At 50.3% G+C, this 13,788-nt stretch overlaps 1 protein-coding gene across 2 annotated transcripts in view; it reads right to left on the bottom strand.

The window, feature by feature from the left end:
- AZIN2 (antizyme inhibitor 2) overlaps positions 1–13,788 on the bottom strand; it is a 23,591-nt gene extending 9,803 nt beyond the window's left edge. The window contains exons 1-8 of one of the 2 annotated variants that reach the window (XM_024554785.3): positions 13,653–13,788; positions 13,441–13,561; positions 12,531–12,721; positions 10,861–11,034; positions 4,339–4,511; positions 3,276–3,410; positions 2,399–2,564; positions 436–598 (exon numbers count right to left, since the gene is read on the bottom strand). In XM_024554785.3, the coding sequence (XP_024410553.2) occupies positions 436–598; positions 2,399–2,564; positions 3,276–3,410; positions 4,339–4,511; positions 10,861–11,034; positions 12,531–12,635 (916 nt within the window). In that variant the 5' untranslated portion in view covers positions 12,636–12,721; positions 13,441–13,561; positions 13,653–13,788. The remainder of the gene's footprint in view (positions 1–435; positions 599–2,398; positions 2,565–3,275; positions 3,411–4,338; positions 4,512–10,860; positions 11,035–12,530; positions 12,722–13,440; positions 13,562–13,652) is intronic. The other variant, XM_071220872.1, reaches the window with a different exon arrangement.

The following is a 13,788-nucleotide window of genomic DNA, read 5'->3' as shown; positions in this document are numbered from 1 at the left end:
TAAAGTGGGCTTGGACAAATGGATGTTGTCATTCATTATTTTCATTGTCATGAGATGCAGTAGGGTGAGCAAGAGGCTGTATATAGGAGAGGAGACAAACATGGGATCAAATGCAGGCTTTGCCTCCTAGCTGTTAAGCAATTCACTTGCATTTGCTTTGGTTCTCAGTTTCCTCATCCGTATAATACAGTTAAAAAGCATCTATTCTACCTAAGGTTCTTTTTATTTTAAGCTTCATAAAATATGAGCATGCATAGGAAAACAAGATGTTAAATAAGTGTCTTGGGGATGAGGCAACTTGATTGGAAGTTTCCGTAAAGCAAAGACACAGTTTCTAGATTCCCCACTCCCTAGCGCCAGACCCCACTCAGCCAGACCCTGCTCAGTCTCTCCCTTCAGGGAAGAATGGGGCTCTGCTGCCCACCTGGTACTTACCCTCCCTGCCAGGCTGCTCCAGAAGAACCTCCTTCTTGGCGATGATGCTGACTGCCAAGGTGAAGGCCGAGCTCACGTAGTAGCGACCCAGCTGGGCGAGGACATCCACACCACAGCCCTCTGGGAAGTACAGGTCCAAGGCTGAGTTGATCACAGAAGCGATCTGGTGGTAGGAGGATGGGGGTGGACAATTACATGTTTGAAGTGGGGGGTTTATGTTGAAGACTTGCTACAGCTCCAAGTCTATTTCTTGAGAGCTTCTTTGATTTCAGAAAGAAGGACTTGGCAGCTAGGTGCTAAGGCCCCAGCTGGCAACCAGGGACAGCTGGCCAAGAAGCCGGGTGGGAGGCAGAGTGGGGTCAGGCCCCTCATCCTGTGTAACTCACCCTTCTCAATGCCCCACAGTGAGAAGAGGCACTCTCAAAATAACACTTGGTAGTCAGATTCCAGAAGCCCTGGTGTGGATTTTTCTTTCATAAATAACTAATCTGTTAAATGACATACTTTTTACAGAAAATACCGACAAGAAAAAAGAAGATCAAAATCACCCCTAATTTCAGCATGGATGGACCTAGAGGGTATTATGCTAAGTGAAATAAATCAGAGAAAGACAAATACCATATGGTTTCCCTTAAATGTGGAATCTAAAGAACAAAATAAATGAATGAACAAACTTGAAACAGGCTCATAAACACAGAAAACAGGCTGATGCTTGCCAGAGGGGAAGGGGTTGGGGGACTGGGGAAAGGGGGGAAGGGATTAAGAAGGACAGATTGGTAGTTACAAAATAGTCACAGGGATGTAAAGTACAGCACAGGGAACATAGTCAACAATATTGTAATAACATATTGTGAAGTATAATCATATACTTTATACTATCCTGAAACTAATACAAAATAATATTGAATATAAACTGTAATTGAAAAACAAAACAACTTTAAAGTGTTTTTCAAAAAAGGAATCACTCCTTCCCTGGCTGGTGTGGCTCAGTTGGCTGGAGCATTGTCCTGTAAACAGGAAGGTTGAGTGTGGGTTCAATTCCTGGTTGGGGGCACATGCCTGCCTGGGTTGACGGTTCAGTCCCAGTCAAGGCACGTACGAAAGGCAACTGATTGACGTTTCTCTCCCTCTCTCTCTCCCTCCCTTCCCCTCTCTCTCAAATCAATAAGCATGCCCTTGGTGAGAAGGAAAAAAAAAATCACTCCTAATTCTACTATCCAGATTAACCTAATCATTGTTAACTTTTTGGAGTAGCTCCTTTAACTATTTTTTTATGCAAACACTGTTTTTTATGATAAACAAGCTAGGGCTATACACATATGTTTTTTATAATCTATTTTACTCAAGAGACTGTGAATAGCCTTTACGTGTAAGTAGATGCCTTCATCATAAGAATGTTCCAGAATTTAACCAGTCTCCGAGAGTTAGATGGACCAAGGAAGTCCAGTGGAATTCCGTGACGTACAAGGCTTCCGTGCTCATCTGTGAGGCTAATTCTTTGTGTCTATAGTGAATTGTTTTCTCGGGGACAGATCTTTGATGTAGATATTCCCGGGTGAAGCTCGTACTACTAAGGAGAAGCATCCCCTAGTGGTTGGAGTAGAGATTGAGATGACACATTTTTCTGGATTTCATCTCACAGACGGGGGAGGTGGACAGGTTTGCTTTCCTTTTCCTGCCTTCCCATTTGATTTCTTATCAGCCCAGACCCTCAGAGAGCTTTATGATTTATGTGGATATGGTCTGGTTGAGCCTCAAATATGTGCGAGAGCTGTGAGCCTCATTTGCTCCCCAGTAACACAAGGTTAATAATAAGATCCAGGTAAAGCACCAAGCACAGCACTTAGCACATAGGACTCGCTCAGAGTGGCTTCCTATCTTCATTATGACCTGCCCCGCCCCGCCCCCGCCCCCACCCCCGCCCCCACAGAGCTCAACATGATGCTTCCAGCCCCAGGGTTACCTCTTCAAATCTCGCTTTGGCCCCCTCCACTCCAGGAAAGCTGCCACCAAGGTCCAGGATATGCATCCTGTGGCCCAGCTGGGCGCCCATTTCAAACACAATTCGGGCATCTGCGATGGACTGAGCATAGGCCTGAGGGTCAGGACAGCCACTGCCGACATGAAAACTGGGAGAGGAGGAAAAGCCTCGGCTTACGAGCAGGGCCACAGGTGCCACAACCTCAGCCCCAGCCAGGAAAGGAACATTGGGCTCAGTGCCCATTTGGCAGATGTAATGACTGAGGGCCTAAGAGGTTAAATGGGTTGCCATGGGCCATGTGGCAAGGGAGGAGTGGGCATTCTGCCACTAAGGCAGGGTCTCCTGGGATGAGGGCCAGGACCCCAGAGCCAGCCGGATCTGGATGTACCCCTCCGTCAGTGGTGTGGCCTGCCTGGGCTTCAGTTTCCTCATCTGTAAAGTGGGGAGAAGACCCCACAAGGCTGTGAGGTAATGTATATGGAACATTTAGCACAGGGCCTAGAATGTCCTAAGTACAGATAAATGAAAGCTATGTTGTTAGGTCATTGTCACTACTGATTCCACACCCCTGCATGGAGAGAAGAAGGGCAAAGGTGTGGCCTACAGGCTGGTAAAACTCCTGCAAAGCCAGGCCCCTCCTGGGACCTTCTGGGACACCTGGGGACTGTGGGGTTGGGGCAGCAGGACTCACCAAACCTTCTTTCCAGAGAGAGGAAACTCTCACATGGCAGAATTCCATGCCCAGGCACGGGCCCTCCCTGGAGGACCTTGGGAAGGCCTCATACAAAGTTGATTAAGTCCCGGGAAAGAGGCAATGGGCCTGGTGTAGGTGGAGAGGGTGGGTCTTCCAGACACTCACCTCACACCCACCACCTCCACATGGCTCTTCTTGGCGTTTTGAAGCAGGTGTCTGCAGGATTTCAGCAATGCTCCAAACTTGAGGCTGAGTTGGCTCAGGGACTTGGAGTCATCGGTGGCGATGCACAGAACCATCCTGGGGAGACACACAGCGTACCTCTGCCAGGTAGACCCCGCCTCCCCAACCCCAGCCACTTCTCTGCGACAAGGGATGTGAAGCCCAGCAGCTCAGAGCCGCCCAACCGCACCGGCCCACTGGCCCCTTTCTCTCCCTGCACAGCCCGTCAGCCTCCGAGTCCTGTCCAATTCAGTCCCTAAATGTCCCTGGGCCCTTCCTGCAGTCCCTGCCTTGGTCAGACCTCACCCGTTCTCCCAGGCAGCTCCACTTCCTCTAAATCACCATACCAGCCAGGCCTTCCCAACTTTCTTTGTAAGAGGGAAACCATTCTATTTTTTTAACAGTCTTATCGAGAACCCCAAGATCATGTATAACAGACAAAACAGAAGCTGCTTTGGGTGAAGCAGCGTGACCCACCACCTGGCCTCCTCTTCACGCCCAGGTCCCTCCCTGGAATCCCCAGGGTGCCAAGTGACCTTGTGAGAGCCTCAGCCTGAGCAAAATGCCCGGCCCTGACCCCATGCAGAGCCTGTTTGCATCAGGTCCCTGCCCTGCGACCAGCATCATTCATTGTCCCCTCGCCCCTCACCCGTGGTGTCTTCCAGTCTCACCAGATTCCTGCTTACCCCACAAGCGCCCGTGCTGTCTCCACCTCCATGCACTTGCTTATGCAGCTCTCACTGACACACTGTTTGTGCCCTCCCCAAGCTGGGTTCACTACTCAAGGCCCACCTCCACAGCAAGCTCTTTCATGAAGCTTTCCCAACCACTCCCCCCAGCTCTCTCAGCCACGACTTTGCCAGAGTCAGGCCCTGGCATCCTGGGTCCAGTCCAAGGTGCTTGCCCCAACCTCCTGTGACCCGACTGGGTCCAAGGTAGGGTGCCTGGCTCCAGCTCCACTCCTCCCACCCTCTCCGCCTCCCCACCCGAGTGGCTCTCAGCTTACTTGGCACTGGGGTGGCTCTTCACCACCTTTGCCAGCTCCGTCTCGTTGTCAAAGCTCAGCAGCCGGACCCCGTGCTTGGCAGCATACTTGATCTGCGCAATCTGCTTACAGGGATGGGCGTAGATGATCTTACTGGCAGGGACGCCAATACGCTGGACCAGCTCCATCTCTGTCTGTGGGGTCCCAAAGGTGGAGGTGAGGAAGCAGTGGGGCCTGCTGGGCCCGCAGAAGCCAAGGAAACACAAATGAGAGGCAAAGTCATAGCTATGCACACAGAGGTCCATAAGAAGTGGGCCTCACTGCTAAACAGCAGACATGCGAAAGTCAGGGTCACTCTGCTTCACCATCCTTGGCCAGGCAGGGCTGCCACGTCCAGCTGTGCAGGCGAGGCACTGCGCAGGCCTGCGGCGTCCGTTCACAGAGGACACGGGGTAGGTCTGTATACTTATTGCCGCCTCCTGACAATAAAGCATCCCCTTCTCACAAAATCGATGTATTTATTATAATAATTGAGTGTCTCAAAGAAGGGGCACATTTTCTTTTTTTAAAAAAAATTTTTTTTAATGATTTTAGAGAGAGAAACATTGATTTGTTGTTCCACTTATTTACGCACTCGTTGGTTGCTTCTTGTATGCACCCTGACCAGGGATCGAACCTGCAACCTTGGCATATTGGGACAACGCTCTAACCAACTGAGATACCCAGCCAGGGCAGGGCAGATTTTCCAATTCACATGAAGGCATTATAAGGACTCATGGTGGCCCTAACTACAGACTTCTGGCAGATGTAAATGCTTAGAGGATATTAGTTGATGTGTTAGAAAGTTCACAAGGCCAGTCTTTTTGACACAGGCCTGCAGCGAGCAAGGCACGGTGCCGGTGACTCCCGCAAGACCCACCCCCACGGGGCAGCCCCGCCCCACCCCGCCCCCTCACCTTAGCTGAACACTGCTCCACCTGACGGCTGCACACTGAAGCAAACAACAGCAACCATGGTCACAGGGCACCTACCACAAGTAGGCACCCAACGAGACACTTCCTACAGCAGGTGTCGGCAAACTTTTTCTACACAAGGCCAGAGAGTAAATAGTTGAGGCTCTGTAGGCCACATAGTTTGTCACAACTGCTCCACTGCCACCGTAGCACTCAACTAGCCACGGACAATGTATAAATGAATGAGCTAGACGGGGATCCAATAAAACTTTACAAAATCAGCAATGGGCTGGACTTGGCTCGCCATCCAGTTTGCCAACCCTTACTGTACATTAACTCTTTTATTTACTCCTTACAATAACCCCATCAAATGGGTATTAGCACCATTCTACAGAGCAGGAAGCTGAGGCTCAGAGAGGCCATGTGGCAAGTAGCTGGCAGAACTAACTTTCAAACTCAGGTCTGACGCTCTGTGACTAAGGGAAGGAAGTCAAGAGGAAGTCAATTTAGAACCATGAGAGGAAGCCTGGGCCATTTCTAGCCATCCTGAGTTTGTAATGAGACTCTAATTTTAATTTAGTGACTTTTCAGCCCGAGGCATTTATGTGCATTTTCTCAGGTGATGCCCATAACTGTCCTATGAAATATATATTGGCCACATTTCACAGAGGACAGAGAGGTGCCCCTGCCTGTGGTGACACAGCCAGGAAGTAGCAGAGTAGGACACAAAGGTCCAGCCGCAGAGCTAGAGTAGCTGCCCTGAGCCTGAGTGGATGTGAAGCTGCATCCCTCCCTGCTTCACCACGAGAGGAGGGAGGAAGAAGCAGCGCTAGCACCTTGGTGGCCTGAGGTTTAGCTTTGGTTATAAATATTTAAATAATAATCATTGTAACCATTGAGAAATGCAAGTCAAAACCACAGTGAGACAGCATACCTGTCAGAATGGCTATCATCAGAAAGAAATACCAAGCACCTGGGAGGATGTAGCAAAAAGGGAACCCTCATGCACTGTTGGTGGTAAGGTAAATTGGTGCGGCCACTATGGAAAACATTATGGAGATTTCTCAACAAAATTAAAAATAGAACTGCCACATGACCCAGGAGTCCCACTTCTGGGTGTTTATCAGAAGAAATCAAAAACACTGATTCAAAAAGATATATGCACCCCCGGGTTCGCTGCAGCATTATTTGCAACAGCCAAAATATGGAAGCAACCTAGTGGGCCGTTGGTAGATGAATGGATGCAAAAGATGTGGCATGCAGATACAATGGAATATTACTCAGCCATAAAAAAGAATGAGATCTTGCCATGTGTGACACAATGGATGGACCTAGAGCACTCTATGCTAAATAAAATGATTCTGACAGAGAAACACAAATATCATATGATTTCTCTTACATGTGGAATCTAAAAATAAAATAAAAAACAAAACAAAATACAAACAGCTTCACAGATATAGAGAACAATCTGATAGTCATCAGAGAGAAAGGGTGTGGGGGGAGGGCAAAAAAAGAAGGTGAAGGGGAGTAAGAGATAAAACTTCCGGTGGTATACTACCTCACTATGGGAACGTAGTGTAGAATACAGTCAGCAGTATCATAGGTATCTACGGTGACCGATGTACGGCGGGGATCACTGAGTGAGCCGCATCAGTGTCTAACCACAGTATTGTACACCTGAACTAGTATAATACTTCCATCCCGCCAGTGATAGAAACAGCTTCGAGGGTTTCAGGAAGGGAAATGACATGCTCAGGTTTGCATTTTAAATGCAAGTCTAAATGCATAACAGTGCGGCCTTGACTGGCGTGGCTCAGTCGGTTGGGCGTCATCCTGCAAAGCAAAATGTCACTGGTTCGATTCCCAATCAGGGCACATGCCTAGGGTTCAGTCCCTGGTCAGGGCGTGTGTGAGAGGCAGCCGACTGATGTTTCTCTCTCACATCAATGTTTCTCTCCTTCTCTTTCTCCCTCCCTTTCCCTCTCTCCAAAAATAAATAAATAAAATTTTAAAATAATCTTAAATGCATATCACTCTGGCTACCCAGAAGGGCCCAAGAGGCTTGCGGGGAGACTGTCACAGTCACTGTGGCCGAGATAACAGAGTTGGCACTAGGAAGGCAGGGCTGGCAAGCTTGGTGGTGGATTACATGTGGGGATGCAGGGTGAGGATGTCTCAGGGGGACTCCATGCATAGAAGACCAAGGGACGCTTCTCAAAGGAAAGATCATGAGTATATTTGAAAACACTGGATGCCAGGCATCCTGTTACATTATCAAGCCTGCAGCTGGTTATATAGGTCTGGGCAGTAGCTCCAAACATGGGAGGCGACGGCATATCGACGACAGTTAAAGCCACGGGAAGAGATGAAATTCCCTAAGCAGAGGGGGAGTTTACAAGAGAAGGGACCCTGAGCCAGAATCCAGAGGAACACTCCCAGTGAGAGAGTGGTAGATGATGAGGGAAGGCTGGCACCCAGGACCTGCACAGAGGTGAGGGGAAAGAATGTCTCCAGAAGAGGCAGAACAGTACAGAGATTCTGATGCCATTTCTGTCAAAGCATGACCACCTTTTCTATTTTACTACAAAATCACAAGATAGCTTGTATGTTTTCTATAAATCGTATTTGCAAGTATTTTTTAAATACGAATATACCCACCAAACTCAAATTCATAATGGCGATCAGCTCTGGAGACATAAAGATGATGTCCTACTTGTGTGTGTGTGAATGAAAACACACATATATTATTTGAATTATTCAAAATAAAGGTTTAAAAGAAAGTGTTCACTGGATCTGGGAGATCACTGGGGACGTCGGTAAAAGGTCCCTTGGAGTGGTGAGAGTGGAGGCCAGGAAGCAATGGTGTAAGGAGTGGGTGCTAAGGGAGAGTAACAAGTGAGTGCAGACACACAACTCGTTTTGGCCGTGAAGAAAGAGCCAGGGATCAGGGTGGGGGACAATGGGGTGTCTGGGAAAGGCTTTCGAAGATGGAAGTGTGCTAAGGGAGACAGCAAGAGAGGGCAAGTGATGGGGTGCATGAGGTCTTTGGGAAGGTGGGTAGACCAGAGCTCCCTGCGGAGTGTGGTCTGTGCCCTTGACCCCCAGGCCCTCTAACACAAATGGATTCACCCAGCCCCAGCTCACTGCCAAGCCCCCACTGTGCTAAGCACAGCCACCAGCTATGGCTGACCAGAAGAGGGCAGCCTTGGACTTCCAAGAAAACCTGGGTGTCCCACAGCCACCTCTTAGTAAATGCACCCAGAGGTCTGGGTGATCCCATCCACCAGGAGGGCTACTTGGCTCTCCCAGGCCTCAAGGTTAGCATCTCTCACCAGCCACGTCCCGGCTCAGCCCTCCCCTCTCTAGGATCCTGGAAAAGACAGACACTCCAGCATCAGAGCCCATTGCCGTCCACCAGCAGCCACTTCCCAGTGTCGGCCTGCTTTCGTTATACATTAAGTGTGTCCTCAGAGGACTGTTGTCAGAACCACAGTAACAGTAGTTACCTCACAGGGTTGTTTCGAGAATAAGATGAGATCATGTACAGAAAACACTCGGCAAAGCCCCTGGCACGACAGAAGCACTCAGCAAACGGTAGATGCTCTTAAAGCCCCCACTGACTTCAAGGCCTTTCTCAGCCCAACACACACCCTTCGGAGGGCAACCCCCTCTGGGTTTCCAGAAGCAGACGACTCGAGTCAGTGGGGTTCGGTCCTGTTCTTCACCCCTAGACCCAGGGGCCCCTTCCTCTTTGCCCAGGGCAGAGGCCCGGTGTGTGCCGGGGAGAGTCCAGGCTCTGCTACTAGTTGGCCCCCAGTTTGCTCAACTGTAAAATGGTAGTCTCTCTCCCACGCCCCTCACAGGGCTTTATGTGACACACGCACAACTGGGTGTGTGAAGCCAGAGTTAATGCAATGGAGCTTTGCGGGTGATGAGAGAGAGACTCATCTATCAGTAGCAGCATTTCCATCAGTCTCTGATGAAGGTTAAGCTGCTCCCTCCGGCAGTACTACCCTGGTGCACACCTGTATCCCACTGGAACCCCACCAGCTCTGTTGTCCTGGCCAGAATAGCTCTTCTCCTTTCCCCCCAGGACCCCCTTCTAAAGCCCTCCTCAAACACCCAGTCATATTGCTGCCTTTAAGGCATTTAAAGAGGGTTTTTTAAAGGGTTTAAAAAGGATTCCCCTCAAAATAATCATTACTAGCCATTACAAAAAACAATAGTATGACAATATCACAAACCAATGCCCACCAGGAACCTCAGGGCCTTTGCATGTGCTGTTCCCTCTGCCTAGAATGCCCTTCCCCTCGTTATCCCCACAGCATGATCTTTTGCTTCCTTCAGGTCTGTATTCAAATTTCAGCAAATCCTTCTTTAGCCAAACTGTCTAAAAGTGCTATCTTTTCTCCAAACATTCCCTACTGTCCTTTCCCACTTTAATTTTCTCCATCTAAAATACTATACTTTGGTCTTTTAAAATATGTTCATTGATTTTAGAGAGAGGGAGAGAGAGAGAAACATCGATGTAAGAGAGAAACATTGATTGGTTGCCTCCTGTGCTCCCTGACTGGAGACCGAACCCACAGCCTAGGCATATGCCCTGACCGGGAATCAAACCAGCAACCTCTGCGACCTTCTGGTGCACAGGATGATGTTCCAACCAACTGAGCCACACCGGGCAGGGCAATACTATGCATTTTCATTGTTTAACTTATTTTAGAAAGGAAGCTCCATGAAGAAAGGGCTTTTTTGCTGATTTGTGCACTTGCTAAATCCCCACCTAGAATAATACTTGGCACCACAGTAGCTTCTCGATAAATGTCAGCTGAACAAATAAATATATTTAAATATATCCAAAGCTGTACTCTGAGGAAGCTTTAGAGCTAAAAGACTCTTCTCAACTAAGAACAGAATTGAAATAGATAAGCTAATGTGGTGATGAAAAAATAGACGAGCTAAGCTTTCAACTCAAGGACAGCAGAGTCCGTCTCACTCTGTGGCCAGCCCTACCTACCAGTGCCCAGCACATTGTAGGAGCTCAACGAATAAAGAATGATAGAAAATGAGCAAAGTAAATCTAAATTGAGCAGGAGACAATGGAGACAACAGCATTAATAACATTAGAAAGGTGATAGGATTGGCAACGGATAACAAAACTCTAAAAGGATTGGTTAAGAAAATGTAGTCACCTATTATTAAGATTATAAAAGAAAAAAAATGAAACCAACAACAAGAAGGTATTTTTGTTTTGTTTTAGTTAAAAGAATACCATGTATAGCTCTTGCCAAGGAGTTTGAAAGCCTCTATTTTAAAAGATGTCTCAAACATAAAAATAAAATAAAAAGATGACCCCGCTACCCCAGGGACACCCATGGTTCTGATTTGCAACTTCAAGGCTGGCAAACGCCATGCTTGTTTCTCCCTCCCTTCTCCCTTAAAGCCCCTTCCAAGTGAGTGGCCCTTCCAGAGGGCAGAGGCCAACTGCAGGTCACTCCTGCCTCCCCAGGGCCCTCCCACAGCAGCCCTGCAGCCCTATGTGTGCTCAGTAGGCAGCAAGGGTCAGTGTGCTGGGGGGGCAGCGGCTCACCTTGTTGGCACAGCTGAAGCCTAGCCCCAGCTCAGCCAGGACCTTCAGCACGCCCAGGCTGCTGTTGCACTTGACAGTGTAAAAGGGCCGGACTCTAGGCAGGCACTTCAGAAAGCCGAAGTGCTTCCTCACTACCGCACCCAGGTCGGCCACGAAGAAGGCAGTGACCTCCCCCTGCACGACAAGATGGGTGAATGTGAGACCCTACGCAGCTCCCTCCCTCTGCATGCCATCCCTGATCCTCCCAAGTATCCTCCCCAACTCGGCTGTGGCCAAAAAGCTACCTTGCTCTAAATTCTCTGGGGCTTCCCAAGTTTACAGGACCGAAGGCAAACTCCCCAGCCTGGCATTTGAGGATCTGTAATCCAGACTTTGTCCCTCCCCTCTCTGCAGCTCACACTCCAGCTTCAGGCCGGATTCTTTATTTTCCCACCTCCAAGCCTCTGTTCCCAGCATGCCCTCCACAGAGAACGCCCTTCCCCAACTTGTGTCTGGCAAATTCCTACTCTGCCTTCAGGTTTCATCTCCAACACCACCTCCCCCAAACCAAGAAGGCAGCTCTGCTTTTAAGGCTCCCACTGCATTTTCCTCTTGCTTCCAAAGTATCACAACTTTATATGCATCTGTCTTCTCCAGAAAAAGATCAATGCCGTGAAGGCCAAAGCTGTGGCCTACAGCCCACTGCTTTTCACTTACTGGTGCCCAGTGAAGCCTTGAGGTAGTCCCACCGCCACTGCAACCCATGCCTGTGGACAAGTGGCCCTAACACATTTGCCGAACGCTGAACACGGATGAGGCTGTGAGTGAGTCCACATAACTGAGTCCTTCCCTGGGACTCAGTTTTCCTTAATGCAAAACTTTTTTTTTTTTTTTTTTACTGATGCCCACTTGGTGTTAGACGTTATGCTAGAGGACAGAAATGACCACATGGGAGTTTCTACGCAATGCAGTGGGGGCCGTGGAGAAAGAAAACACAAAAGCTGCCTGGGCAATCAGGAAAAGGGGATACTGATGAGTAATAAGGAATGAGCAGCAATAAGTAAGAGGGAGAGAGACCAGGAGAAGGGTGTTCTCGGCAAAGGGGTGATGGGTAAGAGAGTGCATGGTGTCATTGGGACTATGACATGCCCCTGGGGAGAAGCTGGAAACAGGGCTAGGAAGGCCGAGGGGTTCTGATTTGACCCTGGGTCCCAATTGCCTACGAATAGGCAATTGGGACCCAGGAAAGAATTCTAATTTTGAGCAGGGCTGTGATCAAGTTGGGGTGAGGGATGAGGCAGGGAGGAGGTTGGGGCGCCTTTTGAGAGATGAGGCCCCGACCACACAGAGAGGTTCTGCAGCAGCACACTGGAGAGTACTTTAAGGAGGCTGAATTCACAGAGCTTGGTGAGGCCTCGATTGGGAGGGGACTGTGAGGAGGGGGAGAAGAAGGGGCTGCCAGGTTTCTGACCTAGATCTAGGGCTAGGTAGATGACAGTGGTGCTCTCAACAAGGCAGGGAACAGGACGGGCAGGTTTGGGAGCCAGGACCAGGAACCGGGGAAAGATGAGCCTTGCAATAGCAAGGACTGAATACCAAATACGGGAAAGAGTAAGACGAGGACCCCATCAGAGGAGGCAGCCGGGCCTGCACAGGGAACAGGGGACCCACCCCCATTCGCAGCCCCTCACCACGGTGGCCTGTGAGGCCCCCAGAGTGAGTTCCTCCAGCAGGTCGCGGGTGCTGAAGCCCTCCTCCACCATCACAAAGTCCGTTTCACTCAGGTAGCCAGCCATTCCGAGGAGGAGAGGCCGACGGGCTGGATGGAGCCGCCGCTGCCGCACTGCCGCTGTTGCCGCCGCCTTAGAAAGTATGCAACACACTGCAGGGGGAGAGTGAGGAGGCTGCTGGGCGGGTGTGGATGGGGGAGGGGGACCTGCCTCCGCTGATCCCGTCACTTCCCCACGCCGGGGTGCCCAGTCCTGTCGCACTCCGCCACGCCCCTAGCACAAGTCTGAGGAGCTGAGGTTCACTGGGATAGGATTCGATCAAGAATCCTGGACTGGGACAAGGCATTATACGCCTAGATGTCACTGCCTCTCAGACCCTCAGTTTCCCCACTTTTAAATTGATGAGTTGTTTTGGAGATCCTTTCCAATTCTGAAATTCGGATGTTAGTAAAAAAGGAAAAAAAGAGAGCAAAGGAGCAGGGAAGCCCAGAACCACGGGTGGCCAAGTTTCCAGAGTGCCCCTAGTCCTGACCACGCCCACCTACAGAGGCCTAGGGTGTCTCCGCCGAGGAGTCTCAGCCCCAGAGCTGGAGCTTAAGTTCGCGTCCACTCTCTGCTGAGTGACCCTGGGTACAGCCCGCCCCCTCTCAGAGCCTCAGTTTCACGGTTTGTGGACGAGGGCCGGCTGATCCTGGAGTGCTAGGATTCTAAGCGTGCATGGGGGCGCCATGCAGGCTCCAGGGTGAGAACTAAAAGCTGAGGTTCTGTTCCCGTGAGCCCTCCCGAAGGCAGGGCTGAGGTCCCGCTCTCCCCCCGCTCCGCCACACACACACACACACACACACACACACACACACACACACACCCTTACCAAGCCCCGTCCTCCTTCGCGGGGGCCAGAGCCAGGCGCGCTGCTAGGGGGGATCGCCGGTGACCTCGAAACTTGTGCAACACCCCGAGAAGGAGTGGCAGTTGCGGAGCCGAGGCCCCTGCTGAAAAGAGGCAAGAGGCGCCAGGAGCACATCAGCACCGGAGCAGAGGGCTCCCGCATCCCGAAGCTCTCAGAGCCACGCCCACACTCGCCTTAAAACGCATTTACACGGCTTTTTCCCATAGATCTTCCCAGCAAGTGAATCGGGTCCACCGCGCCTCCGCTAGCTCGCTCCCCCGGGATCCGACCCCGCGGCCCGCGCCTGCCCGCTCAGCAGCCACCGACTCC

Source organism: Desmodus rotundus, chromosome 3 (genome assembly GCF_022682495.2).
Source record: "Desmodus rotundus isolate HL8 chromosome 3, HLdesRot8A.1, whole genome shotgun sequence".
Classification (NCBI taxonomy): Eukaryota; Metazoa; Chordata; class Mammalia; order Chiroptera; family Phyllostomidae; genus Desmodus; species Desmodus rotundus.
Note: the sequence above shows the minus strand (reverse complement) of the source record. Positions and strands in the feature narration are given on the sequence as shown.